A 20422-nucleotide genomic window follows, 5' to 3' on the forward strand; every position below is an offset into this window, starting at 1 on the left:
AGAAGAGCCTGCCAGGCTACAGTCAAAGGGGTTGCAGAGTCAGACACAACTGAGCGACTAAAACACTTCACCAGTCAGTTAATGTTTATTGTAAAAACATAGGCAATAAACCTATGTTTTTAATTAATTATTAAACTATGATTTAATATTAGGCAATGCTATATTTTTTAATATGAAAAGTTTAAAAACATACTCTTTTTTATTATTTTCTAATGCATTTGATTAACTTATATTTAAAAACTCTCACAGGTTTAGAGTATTTTCTACAGTTGTATGAAATTTGTTTCAAATGAATAGTTAACATCATAGTTAATGGCACAATATTAGAAAAATTCTCCCCCAAATTTGTACATAAATAGGTTCCTTACAGTCATTGTAGTTACTTTGTAATTGACATGACATAGAAATAAAGGATATAAAAACTGGGAATGAAGAGATAATATATTTTAGATCTCAGGTGTCTAGAGTTACATAGACTTTATCTTCTGGGTAAGGCACATTACCATCATGGGTCCATGTAAGATTCCTAATTTAATTTCTTACCTTTCATCTTTTATCCTTATTTTCAATCTCATTCCTTATCTCCACATCCCCTATACCCTGCCATCATCCGTAATGTATTTATACTTTTAGGAATATATGTATTCTTATAAAAACATGGGCTTATTAGTGATTGGTATATTTTGAATATATGCAAATACTATATCTTAGGTCTTGGTCCATGACTATTTTCAATTAGCTATTTAAAAAAAATCTATTTTATGTCAGAGTGGTTCATTACTTTTTACTGTTGCATAGTACCCCCATGTTATGTGCACACCACATGCAGCTTATCCATTCTCTTAGTGGCAAACATGTGGTTTGCCTCTAAATCTAAATTACCACAAACAGTGTTGGAGAGCATGTGCTCATACATGCCCCTGTGTGGGCTTGCAAGGGTTTCTCTGTGTACAGTAAACCAGTAGTGGGATTGCTGGTTTGTAAGGAACACTACATTTCACAGTGTTCAGACTGCAGCCGTTTATCGCTCTTTGCAACACTATATATGAGCGTTCCTTTTCCCTCACATTTTCATCAACAATTGAGGTTATATAACTTTCTAAATTTTGCCTATCTAATTGTGTTCTTTTGTTAGTTTGGGATTCTCAAGGCAAGAATACTGAAGTGGTTTGCCATTTCCTTCTCCAGTGGCCCACGTTTTGTCAGAACTCTCCACGATGACCCATTCATCTTGGGTGGCCCTACATGGCATGGCTCATAGTTTCATTGAGTTAGACAAGGCTATTATCCATGTGATTAGTTTGGTTAGTTTTCTGTGATTCTATGAACAAAGCTAGTGGAGGTGATGGAATTCCAGTTGAGCTATTTCAAATCCTAAACGATGATGCTGTTAAAGTGCTGCTGCACTCAAATGCCAGCAGATTTGGAAAACTCAGCAGTGGCCACAGGACTGGAAAAGGTCAGTTTTCATTCCAATCACAAAGAAAGGCAATGCCAAAGAATGCTCAAACTACTGCACAATTGTACTCACTTCATACACTAGCAAAGTAGTGCTCAAAATTCTCCAAGCCAGGCATCAACAGTACGTGAACTGAGAACTTCCAGATGTTCAAAATGGGTTTAGAAAAGGCAGAGGAACCAGAGATCAAGTTGCCAACATCTGTTGGGTCATAGAAAAAGCAAGAGAGTTCCAGAAAAACATCTATTTCTGCTTCATTGACTACACCAAATCCTTTGACTCTGTGGATCACAAAACACTGTGGAAAATTCTGAAAGACATGGAAATACCAGACCACCTTACCTGCTTCCTGAGAAATCTGTATGCAGGTCAAGAAGCAACACTTAGAACCAGACATGGAATAGTGGACTGGTTCCAAATCAGGAAAGGAGTTATGTCAAAGCTCTATATTGTCACCCTGCTTATTTAGCTTCTATGCAGAGTACATCATGCGAAATGCTGGGCTGGATTAAGCACAAGCTGGAATCAAGATTGCTGGGAGAAACATCAATAACTTCAAATATGCAGATGACACCACCTTTATGGCAGAAAGTGAAGAGAAACTACAGAGCCTCTTCATGAAGGTGAAAGAGGAGAGTGAAAAAGCTGGCTTCAAACTCAACTTTCGAAAAACAAAAAACTATTCTGTTTTTGTATTTGGTCCAGTCACTTCATGGAAAATAGATGGGGAAACAATGGAAACAGTGACAGGCTTTATTTTCTTGGGCTCCAAAATCACTGCAAATGGTGACTGTAGCTATGAAATTAAAAGACGCTCCTTGGAAGAAAAGCTATGACAAACCTAGACAGCATGTTAAAAAGCAGAGATGTCACTTTGCCGACAGAGGTCCATATAGTCAAAGCTATGGTTTTTTCAGTAGTCATGTATGGATGTGAGAGTTGGACCATAAAGAAAGCTGAGCACCAAAGAATTGATGCTTTCAAACTGTGATGCTGGAGAAGATGACCCTTGAGAGTCCCTTGAACACTAAGGAGATCAAAACAGTTAATCCTAAAGGAAGTCAATCCTGAATATTAATTGGAAGGACTGATGCTGAAGCTGAAACTCCAACACTTTGGCCACCTGATGTGAAGAACTGACTCATTGGAAAAGACCCTGATGCTGGGAAAGATTGAGGGCAGGAGGAGAAGGGGACCACAGAGGATGAGATGGTTGGATGACATCACTGACTTGGTGGACATGAGTTTGAGCAAGCTCCAGGAGTTGGTGATGGAAAGGGAAGCCTGGTGTGCTGCAGTCCTTTGGGTCACAAAATGTTGGGCATGACTGAGCAAATAACTGAACTGGATTGTGTTATTGTTTTGCTGTGAAATGATTACCAGCCATTTTTCCTGTTGAATTTCTGGCCATTTTCTTACTAACTTCAGTGGTTTCTTAAATATTTTAGTTATTCGTCCCATATTGGTTTAAATATTGCAAACATCTTCTAATTTTATTCATATTTGTTCATGTTGTCTATAATGCTTTTTACTGAAAAGAATTCTTTTATTGTGACATTATCCAGTGTTCTCTTTATATTTTCACACTTTGGGTCTTTCTTAATTTCCTCATTCTTTATTTACAGTGATACAGTCAGAATATCCCCAAAATACTAATAGCTCTTTATTTAAAAATAGCCATGATATTACCAATTAAATATAAGGACAAATGATATGTAATAGCAGAAAATATAACAAATAGGTAGTTTAAAATAGCCCTCAAATATAAAATGAATTGTAAAAATTATTAAATGAGTGTGAACTGGTTGAAGAACAGTGAAATTTTTTGAGCAGTGACAATATTATGTATGAAGAAGATCATGTTTCTGGCTGGGAAGACAGAGTTTTATAAGATAAGCACTCAGTTTATAGGTTTACTCTATAATCAATGAAAATTCCCCAATTAGTTTTGTACATTTTTTTTGTTTCTTTTTGTTTTTTCATTTGTTTTCTTGTAGTTTTCAGTTGAGTTCAGTCGCTCAATCATGTCCGACTCTTTGCGACCCCATGAATTGCAGCAAGCCAGGCCTCCCTGTCCATCACCAACTCCTGGAGTTCACCCAAACTCATGTCCATGGAGTTGGTGATGCCATCCAGCTATCTCATCCTGTGTTGTCCCCTTCTCCTCCTGCCCCCAATCCCTCCCAGCATCAGGGTCTTTTCCAATGAGTGAAGTCTTCACATGAGGTGGCCAAAGTACTGGAGTTTCAGCTTCAGCATCATTCCTTCCAAAGAACACCCAGGACTATCTCCTTTAGAATGGACTGGTTGGATCTTCTTGCAGTCCAAGGGACTCTCAAGAGTCTTTCTTCTCCAACACCACAGTTCAAAAGCATCAATTCTTCGGCGCTCAGCCTTCTTCACAGTCCAACTCTCACATCCATAGATGACTACTGGAAAAACCATAGCCTTGACTAGATGGACCTTTGTTGGCAAAGTAATGTCTCTGCTTTTCAATATGCTATCTAGGTTGGTCATAACTTTCCTTCCAAGGAGTAAGCGTCTTTTAATTTCATGGCTGCAGTCACCATCTGCAGTGATTTTGGAGCCCCCCAAAATAAAGTCTAACACTGTTTCCACTGTTTCCCCATCTATTTTCCATGAAGTGATGGGACCAGATGCCATAATCTTAGTTTTCTGAATGTTCTAGTTTTACTGAGATATAATTGGTATAAGACTATAAGTTTGGGGCTTCCCTTGTGGCTCAGTAGTGAAAAATTTGCCTGCAATGCAGAAGACGTGGGCTTGATCCCTGTATCAGGAAGATCCCCTGCAGAAGGAAGTGGCAACCCACTCCAGTATTCTTGCCTGGAGAATCCCATGGACAGAGGAGCCTGGCGGGCTACACTCCACAGGGTGACAAGACTCAGACACGACTCAGCAACTAAACAAGAACAACTGTACGAGCTTAAGATACACAACATAATGATTTGACTTTACATACATCATGACAAAATTATGACAATAAATTTAGTGATAAAGGTACAAAGAAATAGAAAAAAAAATTTTTTTTCTTGTGATTAAAACTCTTAGGATTTACTCTCTTGACAACTTTCCTATATAAGATAACAGCAGAATTAATTTTATTTACTGTGTTGTACATTTCAAGTCTAGTACTTACTTATCTTTTAACTGGAAGTTTATACACGTGGACTGCCTTTCTCCAGTACCCACTACCCCTCACCCTCCATCTCTGGTAACCACAGATCTGATCTCTATGCATTTGTTTTTGAAGTACAGTTGACCCATAACACTCTATTAGTTTCAGTTATACAACATGATTCATTATTTTTGTATATTTCAAAACGATCACCACAATGAGTCTAGTTACCATCTCTCACTACACAAAGATATGATGTATTAATAGTTACTGATTATATTCTCCAGACGGTACATTTCATACCTGTTTCTTTATTTTGTACCTGGAAGTTTATACTTCTCAATCTCCCTCACGTATTTCTCTCATCCTTTCACTCCCTCCCCTTTGGCAACTACCAGCTTGCCCTCTGTATCTATGACTGTTACTGTTTTGCTTTGTTTATTCATGTGTTTTTTAGATTCCACATGTAAGTCAAATCATCAGGTGTTTGTCTTTCTTATTCTGACTTATTTCACTCAGGTGAATACTCTCTAGGTCCATCCGTGTTAATGCAAATGACAAGATTTCATTCTTCTTATGGCTGAGTAATACTGCATTGTAGATTATATTATATTTACCACATCTTATTTATCTATCTTCTTTGATGGGAGTTTAAGTTGCTTCCATTTCTTGACTATTATAAATGATGATGCAGTGAGCATAGGGTTGCATGTGTCTTTTTGAATTGGTGTTTTTGTTTTCTGATAAATATCAGGATTGGATATGCCCCAGGAGTGGAATTCCTACATTGTATGGCAGTTCTATTTTTAATTTTGGAGGGAACCACCATGCTGTTTTCCATGGCGACTGCCCATGCCAGTGTGTGTGTGTGCTCAGTTGTGGCTGACTCTTGGCAGCTCTATGAACTGTAACCCGCCAAGCTTCTTTGTCCATGGGATTTTCTGGGCAAGAATACTGGAGTGGGTTGCCATTTCCTCCTCCAAGGGATCTTCCTGACCCAGGGATATTTTCTTGCATTTCCTGCAGTGGCAGGCAGATTCTTTACCATGGAGCCACCTGGGAAGCCCACCAACTGTGCCAGAGTGTTCTCTTTTCTCTGCATCCTCACCATCACATTATTTGTTGTAATTTTGGTGATAGCCATTCTGATAGGTGTAAGGTGTTATCTCACTGTGTTTTTTCTTTTTTTGGCTGTACCTCACAACATGTAGGATCTTAGCTCCCCGCCTGACCAGGGACCACACCTGTGCCCCTTCAGTGGGACCATAGCGTGTTAACCACTGGACTGCTTGGGGACTTTAGTCCCTCGTTGTGGTTTTAGTTTTCATTTCCCTCATGGTTAATGATGTTAAACATTTTTTCATGTGCCTGTTGGCTATTTGTATGTCTTCTTTGGAAAAATGATTATTCTATTTTCTGCCCGTTTTTTCAATCGGATTGTTTGTTTGTTTATATTCTTTGTATATTTTGGGTATTAGCCTCTTATCAGACGTATCATTTGCAAATACATTTTCCTATTCAGTAGACAGCCTTTTAGTTATATTGAGAGTTAGTTCCCTTTGTTGTGCAAAACTTTTTTAGTTTGAGGTCGTCCCATTTGTTTACTTTTGCTGTTGTTTCCCTTGCCTGAGGAGACCTATCCAAAAAAATATATTGCGAAGACAGATGTCAAAGAGTGGGCTACCTATGTTTTCTTCTAGATATTTTATGGTTTCAGGTCTTACATTTAACTCTTTAATCCGTTTTGAATTTATTTTTTTTAATGGTATGAGAAAGTGGTCCAGTTTGATTCTTTGAAATGCAACTGTCCAGTTATGACAGAATTATTTTACTCATAAGAAAATTATATTATAGAGATGATTAACTCATTTCTTTCAAGTAGATTTAAACTTTCTATATTAATGCAAGGCTGGAAGATACATGGGATTCTCCAAGGGATTCTCCAAGGACTTGTGTATGTTCAAATACTAAATTGGTTTGCTGGCTGGTGTGTTTCATTGGATTACCTATAACCCAGGCAGTGGAATGTTAGTTTTGTTTTTTAATTATATACGTCTGTATGTGTTCTTAGGATATTTCACCGTGAGCGTCTGTGGATCTCGGGTAGCTCAGCTGGTTAAGAATCTGCCTGCAATGCAAGAGACCCTGGTTCGATTCCTGGATAAGAAGTTGCCCTGGAGAAGGGACAGGCTACCCACTCCAGTATTCTTGTCTGGAGAATCTCTATGGACAGAGAATCCTGGTCTTAACTAAGCGACTAAGCACACACAGTCTGTGGATCTACATCTGAATTCTCTGAAAGGGAAAGTCGCTCAGTCGTGTCTGACTCTTTGCGACCCCATGGACTATACAGTCCATGGAATTCTCCAGGCCAGAAAGAATACTGGAGAGTTTAGCCTTTCCCTTCTCCATGGGGTCTTCCCAACCCAGGGATCGAACCCAGGTCTCCCACATTGCAAGGGGATTCTTTACCAGCTGACCCACAAGGGAAGCTCAAGAATATGGGAGTGGGTAGCCTATCCCTTCTCCAGAGGATCTTCCTAAACCAGGAATTGGACTGGGGTCTCCTGCATTGCAGGCGTGTTCTTACTAACTGAGCTATCAGGGAAGTTTTGCTTTAGGTTATTTGAAATTAGCAATTCAACAATGTCTGTAATTATAGTTTAATTCAGTGGTTCTTGACTGTAGCTTGTATCACAGTAATCTAGAGGGCTTATAAAACACAGATTCTGATTCACACCCCCTAAATTTCACTAGATCTTGGGTGAAGCCTGAGAGTTTGTTTCTGGTAAGGTCCTAGATGGTATTGACTCTGGGTTCAGGAACCATGCTTTGAGAACCATTGATCTTATGTCCCAATTCTGTCTCTATTAACAAGAGCAGGAAGATGGAAGCTTGAAAGAAATGGAAAATTCTAACAGTGCAACATTGTTAATTATTTCCAGTTATAAAACAATTGTGCAGTGTAAATTTTACAAGAAGGTCATTGTCTGAAAACAGAGATTTTTTCTAACTAGCAGTGACAGCTTGCATTTGTGAAGTGCCAAGAGGACCTGTCTGCCCACACTTGTTTTCATTTTCAAAGTTTTCTGTCATTTTCAAACTAATTTCTTCTCCTGTGCCTTCTCCATCCCAATTTGTCCTGTGAGATGTGCAGATTAAAAGGTAGCTACAATTTACAGGCATTTAAAGAAGTAGTCAGTTTTCCCAAAGTTGGTGATACTATATATGAATAAATTTCAAGTAGAACATTTATGCTAAACAGAATTCACTGGAACCAAATTGGTTAATGGCTATGTATTCACAGTTGGAATAAAAGTGTGCTCTAGAGAAGGCTAATGATTATAAACCAGACATACAGTGCTATCATCAATAGTTTGTTAATCTTGCATCGATCTTGGGAAGAAAAATAATAGCTAAAAGTAATCCTTTTCCTGGAGCAAAGATTCAAATGTCACTTTCTCAATAAGCTTTCTTCATTGTTTTTGGAAATTGCACACAGCTGAGTACAAGGTCTGTTTGCTGACTATATTTAAACTTAATTTTTTTTCTCTATAGAACTCATCACCTTTTAATATGGTATACAATTTGCTTTCACCAGGACTTCCCTAGTGGCTCAGACGGTAAAGCGTCTGTCTACAATGTAGGAGACCTGGGTTCAATCCCTGGGTTGGGAGGATCCCCTGGAGAAGGAAATGGCAATCCACTGCAGCACTATTGCCTGGAAAATCCCATGGATAGAGGAGCCTGGTAGGCCCCAGTCCATGGGGTTGCAGAGAGTCAGACATGACTGAGCAACTTCACTTTCACTTTCACAAGTTGCTTATTACTTTTATGATTTATCTCTGCCTTCCACATGAACACAAGTTTCTTCAAAGGCAGGGATTCTCTGTATCTGCAGTTCCTAGAATGATATGTCTTCAATATATTTGTGGAAGGAATCCGAGAGTCAGGTTGGAAACAACCTTATAGCAATACATTATAAATCTGTTGTGCACGTGTTATGAGACATAGTCAAAGAGGAAAACAATAACCAAAATAAAATGATGGGAAATAGTGTGAGACAGGAATAGGATATAAGAAATAGTATAGGATGGGGACTTCAAACACTAGGGTATGTAAAGACTTTCCAAAGGCAGATATAGGATCATTTAAAATAAAACAGTCGCATTATTTGTTTCTCAGTAGACTCTTCATGGAATTGAGAACTAGCCTGTGGTAAGGCTCTGCTGGTCCCCTGTTCCCACCTCCCTGATTTACAATTATTTATTTCTTATATTATGAATGAGAGACATCACTCATCCATCCTGAAACATATCTCTGAGTTGTAAAAAAAAAAAAAAAAAAAATCTCTAGGCCTCCAAACAAAGAGATGCTAGTGACAGATTCTAATAGCTAGGTGACAGAAATTTGTCAGGTCAAATGGTTTATAGTTGAACAAAATTAAAAATGAGTCTAATTGAGTTTCCAGCTAAAACCATTAGAATTAACTTGGATAACAGATCAGTGTGAGATTTAGGGGTTGTAACTTGGAAAGAGTTAAAATAATTCAGGGAAAATTCCATAACAACTTTTTTTTCATGCATATCCTAAAATTTCTCAAAACATGTCTAACAATGAGAAATGTGAATAGAACTGATAGTCCTGACTTATTCTGGAAATAATTTATTCATCCATAGATCCATGACCAAATGTTTTAACATCCCATAGCACTGAAAGCTATATTTCAAGCAAAATTTTATGCTTAGGCATTGTTTATGAAAGTGTAATGATGCTTAGACTCACTTTGATACTGCTAATAATTATAATAGTAAGTCACTTGAAGAATTTTCCTAACATGTACAGCTTGTCATAGGAAATAAATATTTTTAAACACTATACACATGATTCTTAATCAAGGCAGGTTTGGCAGTGATTAAGATTTACAAGCATTATCCAGATTTCTAGGCAGCAGAAACTGAAATGGAATTTGCCATGCTAGGTGTTAATTAAGGAGTGTTCTCTTGGGATCAATATCTGTGGCAGGGAGGGGAAGGAAGCTGGAACAGACAGAGGGAGAAATTGCAGTTCAATGCCAGTTCAAGGACAGCCTCAACTGACCCAATGGGCTGCTCTGGAGTCAGAACAGCCCTTCAGAATGCCCTGGGCTGGACAAAGATGACCAGATCTTTCTGTTCCCACATGGATCAGTCATTGAGCATGTGTATCCTGGAAGGGCATGACCTCGAGCAGAGTGGCTGTGTGTAGCTGGTCTTGAGCAAGGGCTGACTTTGAAGATGGCCTGCAGAGAGCCTTCCTTCTCTGGAGCAAGGACATCTTCAATGAGGAGGAATCTAGGCAGGACACCCTGGTGTCACCTTAGTATATAGTAAGATGCTTTCGGCAAGGGGGAAAATACAAGTTCAAGGAGAAAACTTGATGATAAAATTCTGACTGAAGAGTGTGGCTTTACAATGTTGTTGAATGATGTTGAATAATAAATCATTATAGTATTTAAATTCTTTTGGATATAAATAAAAGAGGTAAAATTGCTTCTGAAAATGTTAATATTTATAATGCGCTGGAAATTGCATTCTTTATGGCAACTTAAAGATATGACAAACAATTTCAGATGTGAACCTAAAAATAAAGGAGAGATACATTGCTTTTCAAAATTAATTTAAGGAGTAGGTAAGCAAAAAAAAAAAAAAAAATGCGTGTGAAGAACACTGATCTAATCTAACAGGCCATTTTACAAATGTTAATGTTGAGACTCAGAGACTTGCTTGTGATCATTATAATGATATGAAGCCAAATTTGTAAAGTAGTGGCGTTACCTGACCATTATTTCTTACCTGGTTGTGTGAAGATGCATTGTGAATATACTTCAAAGAGAATAAAGCTCTCATGAAGGGCTTTTTAACCTCGGGAACCTGGCCCCCTCCAAATTGCATAGGACAGTGTATTTGTTTATGTACATTTTCCTGGGGAATGCTTCTCTATAGTTTTATAGTCACTACAGAGGAGACATTGACATAAACAAAACTTAATATTTAATTAATAAGTCTCTACCCAGCTAATTGTCTTCTCAATTCAAGTTCATTTCTCCCCTGAATCTCTTATCAGAGGCTTTTTTGACCTTCTTACGTATTCTTGCTTCTTTTCTCTTTCAAAAACGCAAAACAATCTTCATGCCGAGAAACCTCTTTTATGAAATCTTTCTTGTACTAAGTCATCTATGTTCTCAACAGGGTGACCTAGTATATGTTAACTATGCACGAACTGAAGACTTCTTTAAACTGGAGCGGGACATGAAAATCAATTGCTCTGGGAAGATTCTGATTGCCAGATATGGGAAAATTTTCAGAGGAAATAAGGTAAAAAAAAAACAACTCTTTGTTTTTCTTTTCAATAAAAATAAAAAGTTATATTGTATCTTGGGCTTTTCTGATGGCTGAGATGGTAAAGAATCTGCCTGCAATGCAGGAGACCTGGGTTCAATCCCAGGCTCGGGAAGACCCCCTGGAGAAGGGAATGGCTATTCACTCCAGTGTTCTTGCCTGGGGAATCACATGGACAGAGGAGCCTGGTGGTCTGCAGTCCATAGGGTCGCAGAGAGTCAGACATGACTGAGGGACTAACGCTTTCTGTTTTTCATATTGTATCTTACATGGGTAGAACCACATCCTTAAAATTTTTTGATGACCATGATTTTCCCATACTCTTTACCATTCCCGCCTAATAGGGAGGGTACATGTGCTAGTTTATAGGCAGGTTTTAACCTGGGTCATTGGAATTTGGCCTCTGTAGAAGTTCAAGAACATTACAGGTTTTTCCATATCTACGCATTGTCCCTGTGGTCTATGAAGTAGCGTGCATTGGATTTGGTGTTAGTCTTTAGTATCTTTAAATATTATCTTTGAAATATTTACTAAATTAAATTTTGGTGTTAATTCTTTGTTAGAGGTAATAAGACAAGCCAATCTATGCACAGCAGTTTTGAAAGTTACCAGCACTTGATCTGGGGCTTCCCAGGTAGGATAGTGATAAAGATTGCGCCTGCCAGTGCAGGAGATGCCAGAGATGGGGGTTCAATTGCTGGGTCGGGAAGATCCCTTGGAGTAGGAAATGCAGCCCACTCCAGTATTCTTACCTGAGAAGTCCCATGGACAGAGGCGCCTGGTGGGCACAGACCATGGGGTCACAAGGAATCAGATACGACTGAGTGACTGAGCACATAGAGCACTTGATTTTTTTTTTTTCCTCTTTTCTGGGAAATTAATTTAAAAAAATATTCTCTTTCAACCATAGAAGAAATGGGAATCTAGTCTGTGAAATCTACTTGTTTATTGTGCTTCTAGACTAGAGGAAGGAAACAGCAGGTACCTGTTACCACTGATAGGTACATTAAAAAAAATCTGCGCCAAGGGCTAATCCAGCCCTGGAAACTAGGTTTCAGAGCTTGCATAAGAAAAAGACAAAACCAATTCTGTGAGACGTCCTTTGTTGTAAGCATAAGGATTAAAGATAAGGACTGAAGATAAGTTTTAGTTACTTATTTAAGTGTAATTTCAAACAACCAACCTAAAATAAGAAAGACTGTTTTCCAGGTTAAAAATGCCCAGCTGGCTGGGGCCAGAGGGATCATTTTGTACTCAGATCCTGCTGATTACTTTGCTCCTGGGGTGGAGGCATATCCGGATGGTTGGAATCTTCCTGGAGGTGGTGTTCAGCGTGGAAATATCTTAAATCTTAATGGTGCAGGGGACCCTCTCACACCTGGCTACCCGGCAAATGGTGAGTGATCAGGCTTCAGTCAACACAGAAACTTTTAACATTTTGAAGTGATTTATTTTATCAAAAGATTTCCTTTGACAAAAGGATAAAGTATGTCATTTTTTTACTGTCTTTGCATCTAAGAATAAATTAAAGGGTTTTGAAGTTGGAAAATTATTGGTTTGGGTCCCTTATCCCTTGTTTGGAACCATTGCATCTGGTAGGTTTTGAAATGCAGACATTTTCAGATATTTAAAAGTAAGATGGTGCATATACCTTACTGCATAACATTCACATAGTCTGGGACAAAATGTGGGAAGCAAGCATGTAAATATTTTACAGTAAAATGTATGAATAATCATTTTAAGCAGAGGGTACATAAATAATATAAATAGCCTCAGGTCTGTTCAAGTTAGATCTTGCTGCCAAATTAGTTTATATCAGATCATGTTTTGTTGCCAAGTATTAATAAATGCCCTCTGACCAGTTAATGGATTTTACAGTTTTTTAAAATTTCTAATTGTAGATAAGGGACAGTAAAACAAACTCTATAAATCCCTGAAATGGCATATTTTGAATACAGAGTCTGGAAAATGCTTATTGTGTCATTACTGTGTAAAGACAATAGTGATCACTTTCAAGGAGTATTTCCAAAATTCTAGCTTTTAAATGCATTAACGACCCTATAAGCTTTGTTGTATTATTATCTCTGCTTGACAGATGGGGAATGTGAAACCAGAAAGAAGTAAACAGTTGCCTTGTTCATTGCACCATTAAGTGAGGAGTGGGGATTCAAATTCAGATTATCTGGCTCCAGAGTCCATGTATTTGTCTCATGCTGAAATGCCCTGCTGTATAATTATTAACAAGAGAACTTGGAGCATGTTTTTAATGTACTCAGCTATTTGATAACGTTTACAAAAATCTGTCATCATTTAGTTTGTGTGGTTTAAAATTAATAAAGGTTTATAACTTGGATAAAGTAGGTTACCAAAGTATTGGTGGTATTTCCATATTTATTTTTCATCTTGGATCCTTCTATCTAATTGTAGACTCCTTTAAAGCTTATGTATTTGGCTTTGTAAGTTTTTAAACATAGTACATTGTCATAGTTTTTTTTAAGCAATACGTATTATCCTGTGATAAAATCATGTGTCTACCTGAACTTTACTAACTTAGCCTTTTTATTCCCAAGTTTTGAAAAATGCAACTTCTCCTAAGCTCTGTTTGTTATAAAAAGCTAAAATTATGAACATAAAATAAAATCAACTGGAATATTTCTGTTTACTATGCTCAGATTTAAAAGATGACATTGTAGAAATGTTATCCCTATGAAGCTTCCATTTGTTGAATTCCCTTTTGTGTCCTATTCTTTCTTATTTTTCTTTTAATTTCACTCTTTATTATGGGATAGTTCTGACACAAAAAATTAGAGATAATGAATACCATTTTGTCAATGTTATTTTGTCTATTCATTGCCCTTTTTTGATTATTGCTCTAAATTAAAAAAATCCCATGTAATGCATTATTATGTCATTTTGCCATAAAAAGACTAGCTTTTACGATCACCTACATCAAAAGAATTCCAGAAAAACATTTACCTCTGCTTCATTGACTACACTAAAACCTTTGACTATGTGGATCACAACAAACTGTGGAAAATTCTGAAGGAGATAGGAATACCAGACCACCTTACGTTTCTCCTGAGAAACCTGTATACAGGTCAAGAAGCAACATTTGGAACCAGACATGGAATAACAGACTGGTTCCAAATCGGGAAAGGAGTACATCAAGATTGTATGTTGTCACCTTGCTTATTTAACTTATATGCAGAGTACATCATGTGAAATGCCAGACTAGATGAAGCACAAGTTGGAATCAAAATTTCCGGGAGAAATATCAATAACCTCAGATATACAGATGACACCACCCTAGTGGCAGAAAGCAAAGAAGAACTAAAAAGTTTTTTGATGAAGTTGAAAGAGGAGAGTGACACAGCTGACTTAAAACTCAACATTCCGAACGCTAAGATCATGGCATCTGGTCCCATCCCTTCATGGCAAATAGATGGAAACAGAGGCAGATTTTATTTTCTTGGGCTCCAAAATCACTGCAGATGGTGACTGCAGCCATGAAATTAAGAGATGCTTGCTCCTTGGAAGAAAAGCTATGACCAACCTAGACAGCATATTCAAAAGCAGAGATATTACTTTGCCAACTAAGGTCTGTCTAGTTAAAGCTCTGGTTTTTCCACTAGTCATGAATGGATGTGAGAGTTGGACAGTAAAGAAGGCTGAGTGCGGAAGAATTGATGCTTTTGAACTTTAGTGTTGGAGAAGACTTGAGAGTCTCTTGGACTGCAAGGAAGTCAAACCAGTCAATCCTAAAGGAAATCAACTTGGAATATTCATTGGAAGGACTGATGCTAGAACTGAAGTTCCAATATTTTGGCCATTTCATGTGAAGAGCCAACTCATTGGAAAAGACTCTGATGCTGGGAAAGAATAAAGGCAGGAGGAAAAGGGGATGACAGAGGACAAGATGGTTGGATGGCATCACTGACTCAATGGACATGAGTTTGAGCAAGCTCTGGGAGATGGTGAAGGACAGAGAAACCTGGCATGTTGCAGTCCATGGGGTCGCAAAGAGTTGGACACGATTGAGCAGCTGAACATTAACAATAAATTTCTTGTGATTTGAAATCTTGGAGAAAAAAATGGAAAAATAGCTTTTATTTTTCTTAAATCTGGAGAAATGACAGGATGTGTGTTTTTATTTTGAGGTTGAGTTTACATGTAATGGCATGCAAAGATCTTAAGCATTAATTCACTACATTAAAAAAGTTGTATGTATCTGTGTCACTCAAAATAAGATATAAGACATTTCTGTGACTTCAGAAAGTTCTCTGGTGCCCATTTTTGGTCAGTTTTTACCATAGCCCCACCCCTAGAAGCAGCCATTTTCTGATATCTTTTGTCATTCATTAGTTTGGTTTTGAACTTCATATAAATTGAATCACAGTATATCTGTTCTTTTGTGTGTTGACAGAAAATCAAGTAACAGTAAAGCTAAGAAGAAAGAAAAGAGAATGTTATTTATGCCAAACTGAGGAGTATAATCCAGGGAACAGATTCTCAGAAGCTCTGAGAACTATTCTACTGGTTGGGAGTTAGAGATGCAATTTTATACGTTTTTGAGAAAAGAATTTATGCATCATACTGACAGATTAGATTTGTACATAAAGTTGACCAAAGATATTTTGATTCAGTAATACATGTATAGAATAGGCCTTTGGTCAATATGACTCCATGTATGGTGTGAAAAAGAAATATTAACCTTAAAATGTCAATACTGACATCATAAGAAAGGATCCATTTTTCTCAGAGGTTGATATTATTCTACTTTGAGGAGGTCTGGTTAATGTACTATGCAGATGCACATTTAACACTTGCAAAGACTGCCATAAACAGAGCATGTTATCCTGTTTCCTTCTCAGTTTAATTGTCTTGTCATAGAAAAATCTGTGATTTTTTTCCTCATCATTTGTTTTGCTGCATTCACTCAGTGTAACAAGTAGAGATTAGTCATGTTATTGTGTGTATTGATAGTTCCTTCCCTTTAATTGCTGAATAGAATTCTATTATGGGACTCCTTTATAAATTGCTTATTCATTCTCCTGTTTGTGAACAGCAGGATGGTTCCCAGTATTGGCTACCCAGATTCAGCTGCTATGAGCAGTCTTGTGCAGGTCTTTCTGTGAACATATGTTTCTGTCTTTCTTGGGTAAATACTAGGAGTGTAGTTGTTGTGCCATAGGGTATAATTTTCTGCATAACATTAATTTTCAAAGAAGTTGTTTAAAGTGACTATAAAGAGTATATACACTCTTAGAAGAAATGTATGCGAGTTTCAGTTGCAGCACATTTTTGATAACATTTGAAGCTGTCTTTTTAACAGTTCTAGTATATGCAATTTAAAAGTGTGTTTAGTGTGGTTTGGCTCAGCTGGTAAAGAATTCTGTAATGCAAGAGACCTGGGTTCGATTCTTGGGTTGGGAAGATCCCCTGAAGAAGGAAAAGGCTACCCATTCCAGTATCCTGGCCTGGAGAATGCCATGGACTGTATAGCCCCTGGGGTTGCAAAGAGTCAGACATGACAGTGACTTTCACCTTATTATTATTATTTTTTTTTTACTTTCACCTTAGTGTGATTTACAGAGAACGTTTTGAAAGGGACTCCATTTTTATTAGAAATATGTTCAACTTTTTCAGAATATGCTTATAGACGTGAAATCGCAGAGGCTGTCGGTCTTCCAAACATTCCTGTTCATCCAGTTGGATACTATGATGCACAGAAGCTCCTGGAGTAAGTTTGTAAGAAACAAGCAGATGGCTATTTGAGTAATTCTCTTTACCGACATTCTTCAGGTGTCATGCTTTTGTCTTCATTATTCCATACCAAAGTTCTCTGTGGTGGGTGGAATATACAATTTTAGCACTGTTTTATACAACAGTGATTCTAATCTGGGATTTGCTTTAAATACTGATAATAAAGTGAAATACCACCATGAAAGTGAGTCTTTCCAGATCATCAACTTCAGGGATTGTAACAATCATTTGATCCACTGTGCTTTTTTTCTTTTTTGGTTTTTTAAAAAATTAATTTATTTTAATTGGAGGTTAATTACAATATTGTAGAGGTTTTTGCCATACACTGACATGGATCAGCCACGGGTGTACATGTGTTCCCCATCCTGAACCCTCCTCCCACCTCACTCCCCAGCCCAACCCTCTGGGTTGTCCCTGAGCACCCTGACTCAGGCAAGGAACCTGGACTGGTAATCTGTTTCACATATGATAATATACATGTTTCAATGCTATTCTCTCAAATCATCCCACCCTCACCTTCTCCCACAGAGTCCAAAAGTCTGTTCTTTATATCTGTGTCTCTTGTGCTGTCTGGTATATAGGGTCATCATTACCATATTTCTAAATTCCAGATATATGCATTAGTATACTGTATTGGTGGGTTTCTTTATGACTTACTTCACTCTGTATAATAGGCTCCACTTTCATCCGCTCATTAGTATTGACTCAAATGCATTCTTTTTAATGGCTGAGTAATACTGCATTGTGTATATGTACCACAGCTTTCTTATCCATTCATCTACTGATGGTCATCTGGGTTGCTTCCATGTCCTGGCTATTGTAAACAGCGCTGTGATGAACATTGGGTTACATGTGTCTCTTTCAATTCTGGTTTACTTGGTGTGTATGCCCAACAGTGGGATTGCTGGGTCATATGACAGTTCTATTTCCAGTTTTTTAGGGAATCTCCACACTGTTCTCCATAGTGGCTGTACTAGTTTGCATTCCCACCAATAGTGTAAGAGGGTTCCCTTTGCTCTGCACCCACTCCAGCATTTATTGTTTGTAGACTTTTTGATAGCAGCCATTCTGACTGGCGTGAAATGGTACCTCATTGTGGTTTTGATTTGCATTTCTCTGATAATGAGTGATGTTGAGCATCTTTTCATGTGTTTGTTAGCCATCTGTATGTCTTCTTTGGAGAAATCTATGTTTATTTCTATGGCCCATTTTTTTATTGGGTCCTTTATTTTCCTGGTATTGAGCTGCATGAACTGCTTGTATATTTTTGACATTCTTTGTCAGTTGTTTTATTTGCTATTATTTTCTCCCATTCTGAAGGCTGTCTTTTCACCTTGCTTATAGTTTCCTTCATTGTGCAAAAGCTTTTAAGTTTAATTAGGTCCCATTTTTTTATTTTTGCTTTTATTTCCATTACTCTGGGAGATGGGTCATAGAGGATCTTGCTGTGATTTATGTCAGAGAGTGTTTTGCTTATGTTTTCCTCTAGGAGTTTTATTTTTTCTGGTCATATATTAGATCTTTAATCCATTTTGAGTTTATTTTTGTGTATGGTGTTAGAAAGTGTTTTAGTTTCAGTCTTTTACAAGTGGTTGACCAGTTTTCCCAGCACGACTTGTTAAACAGATTGTCTTTTCTCCATTGTATATGTTTGCCTCCTTTGTCAAAGATAAGGTGTCCATAGGTGCGTGGATTTATCTCTGGGCTTTCTATTTGTTCCATTGATCTATATTTCTGTCTTTGTGCCAGTACCATACCGTCTTGATGACTGTGGCTTTGTAGTAGAGCCTGAAGTCAGGCAGGTTGATTCCTGCAGTTCCATTCTTCTTTCTCAAGATTGCTTTGGCTATTCGAGGTTTTTTGTATTTCCATACAATTTGTGAAATTATTTGTTCTAGTTCTGTGAAAAAATACCATTGATACCTTGATAGGGATTGCATTGAATCTATAGATTGCTTTGGGTAGTATACTCATTTTCACTATATTGATTTTTCAGATACATGAACATGGTACATTTCTCCATCCATTTGTGTCATCTTTGATATCTTTCATCAATGTTTTATGGTTTTCTATATATAGGTCTTTTGTTTCTTTAGGTAAATTTATTCTTAAGTATTTTATTCTTTTTGTCACAATAGTGAATGGGATTGTTTCCTTAATTTCTCTTTATGTCTTCTCATTGTTAGTGTATAGGAATGCAAGGGATTTGTGTGTATTAATTTTATTTCCTGCAACTTTACTATATTCATTGATTAGCTCTAGTAATTTTCTGCTAGTATCTTTAGGGTTTTCTATGTAGGGGACTTGTCATCTGCAAATAGTGAGTTTTATTTCTTCTTTTCCAATCTGGATTCCTTTTATTTCTTTTTATTCTCTAATTGCTATGGCTAAAACTTCCAAAACTGTGTTGAATAGTAATGGTGAGAGTGGGCACCCTTGTCTTGTTCCTGATTTTAGGGGAAATGCTTTCAAGTTTTCACCACTGAGGATAATGTTTGCTGTGCGTTTATCATATATGGCTTCTATTATGTTGAGGTAAGTTCCTTCTATGCCTGCTTTCTGGGGAGTTTCTATCATAAATGGATGTTGAATTTTGTCAAAGGCTTTCTCCGTATAGATTGAGATAATCATATGGTTTTTATCTTTCAATTTGCTGTGTGGTGTATCACATTGATTGATTTATGAATAGTGAAGAATCCTTGCTTCTCTGGGATAAAGCTCACTTTGTCATGATGTATGATCTTTTTAATATGTTGTTGGATTCTGTTTGCTAGAATTTTGTTAAGCATTTTTGCATCTATGTTCATCAGTGATATTGCTCTGTAGTTTTCTTTTTTGTGGCATCTTTGTCTGGTTTTGGTATTAGGGTGATGGTGGCCTCATAGAATGAGTTTGGGAGTTAACCTTCCTCTGCAATTTTCTGGAAGAGTTTGAGTAGGATAGGTTTTAGCTCTTCTCTAAATTTCGTTAGAATTCGCCTGTGAAGCCATCTGGTCCTGGGCTTTTGTTTGTTGGAAGATTTTTGATTTTTGTTCTTGTGATGGGTCTGTTAAGATTTTATGTTTCTTCCTGATTCAGTTTTGGATAGTTATACTTTTCTAAGAATTTGTCCATTTCTTCCAAGTTGTCCATTGTATTGGCATATAGTTGCTGATAGTAGTCTCTTATGAGCCTTTGTATTTCTGTGTTGTCTGTTGTGATCTCTCCATTTTTATTTCTAATTTTGTTGATTTGATTCTTCTCCCTTTGTTTCTTGATGAGTCTGGCTAATGGTTTGTCTATTTTATTTATCTTCTCAAAGAACCAGCTTTTAGTTTTGTTGATTTTTGCTATAGTCCCCTTTGTTTCTTCTCATTTATTTTTGCTATGATTTTTATGATTTCTGTCCTTCTACTAACTTCATTTCTTCTTTTTCTACTTGTTTTAGGTGTAGAGTCAGGGCATTTATTTTTCTCTTTTTCTTTAGGTAAGCTTGTATTGCTATGAACCTTCCCCTTAGCACTGCTTTTACTGAATCCCATAAGTTTTGGGTTGTTGTGTTTTCATTTTCACTTGTTTCCATGAATATTTTGATTTCCTTTTTGATTTCTTCTGTGATTTGTTGGTTATTCAGAAGTGTGTTGTTTAGCCTCCATATGTTTGTATTGTTAATAGTTTTTTTCTTGTAGTTGACATCTAATC

The 20422-nt window shown here is 37.2% G+C and overlaps 1 protein-coding gene across 2 annotated transcripts in view; it reads left to right on the forward strand.

Annotated features, from left to right (window-relative positions):
- FOLH1 (folate hydrolase 1) overlaps positions 1-20422 on the forward strand; it is a 74907-nt gene that overhangs the window by 17940 nt on the left and 36545 nt on the right. Inside the window, exons 5-7 of one of the 2 annotated variants that reach the window (XM_055581580.1) lie at positions 10829-10954; positions 12176-12374; positions 16625-16718. In XM_055581580.1, coding sequence (XP_055437555.1) covers positions 10829-10954; positions 12176-12374; positions 16625-16718 — 419 coding nt within the window. The remainder of the gene's footprint in view (positions 1-10828; positions 10955-12175; positions 12375-16624; positions 16719-20422) is intronic. The other variant, XM_055581581.1, reaches the window with a different exon arrangement.

The sequence above is a fragment of the Bubalus kerabau genome, chromosome 5 (assembly GCF_029407905.1).
Source record: "Bubalus kerabau isolate K-KA32 ecotype Philippines breed swamp buffalo chromosome 5, PCC_UOA_SB_1v2, whole genome shotgun sequence".
Classification (NCBI taxonomy): domain Eukaryota; kingdom Metazoa; phylum Chordata; class Mammalia; order Artiodactyla; family Bovidae; genus Bubalus; species Bubalus kerabau.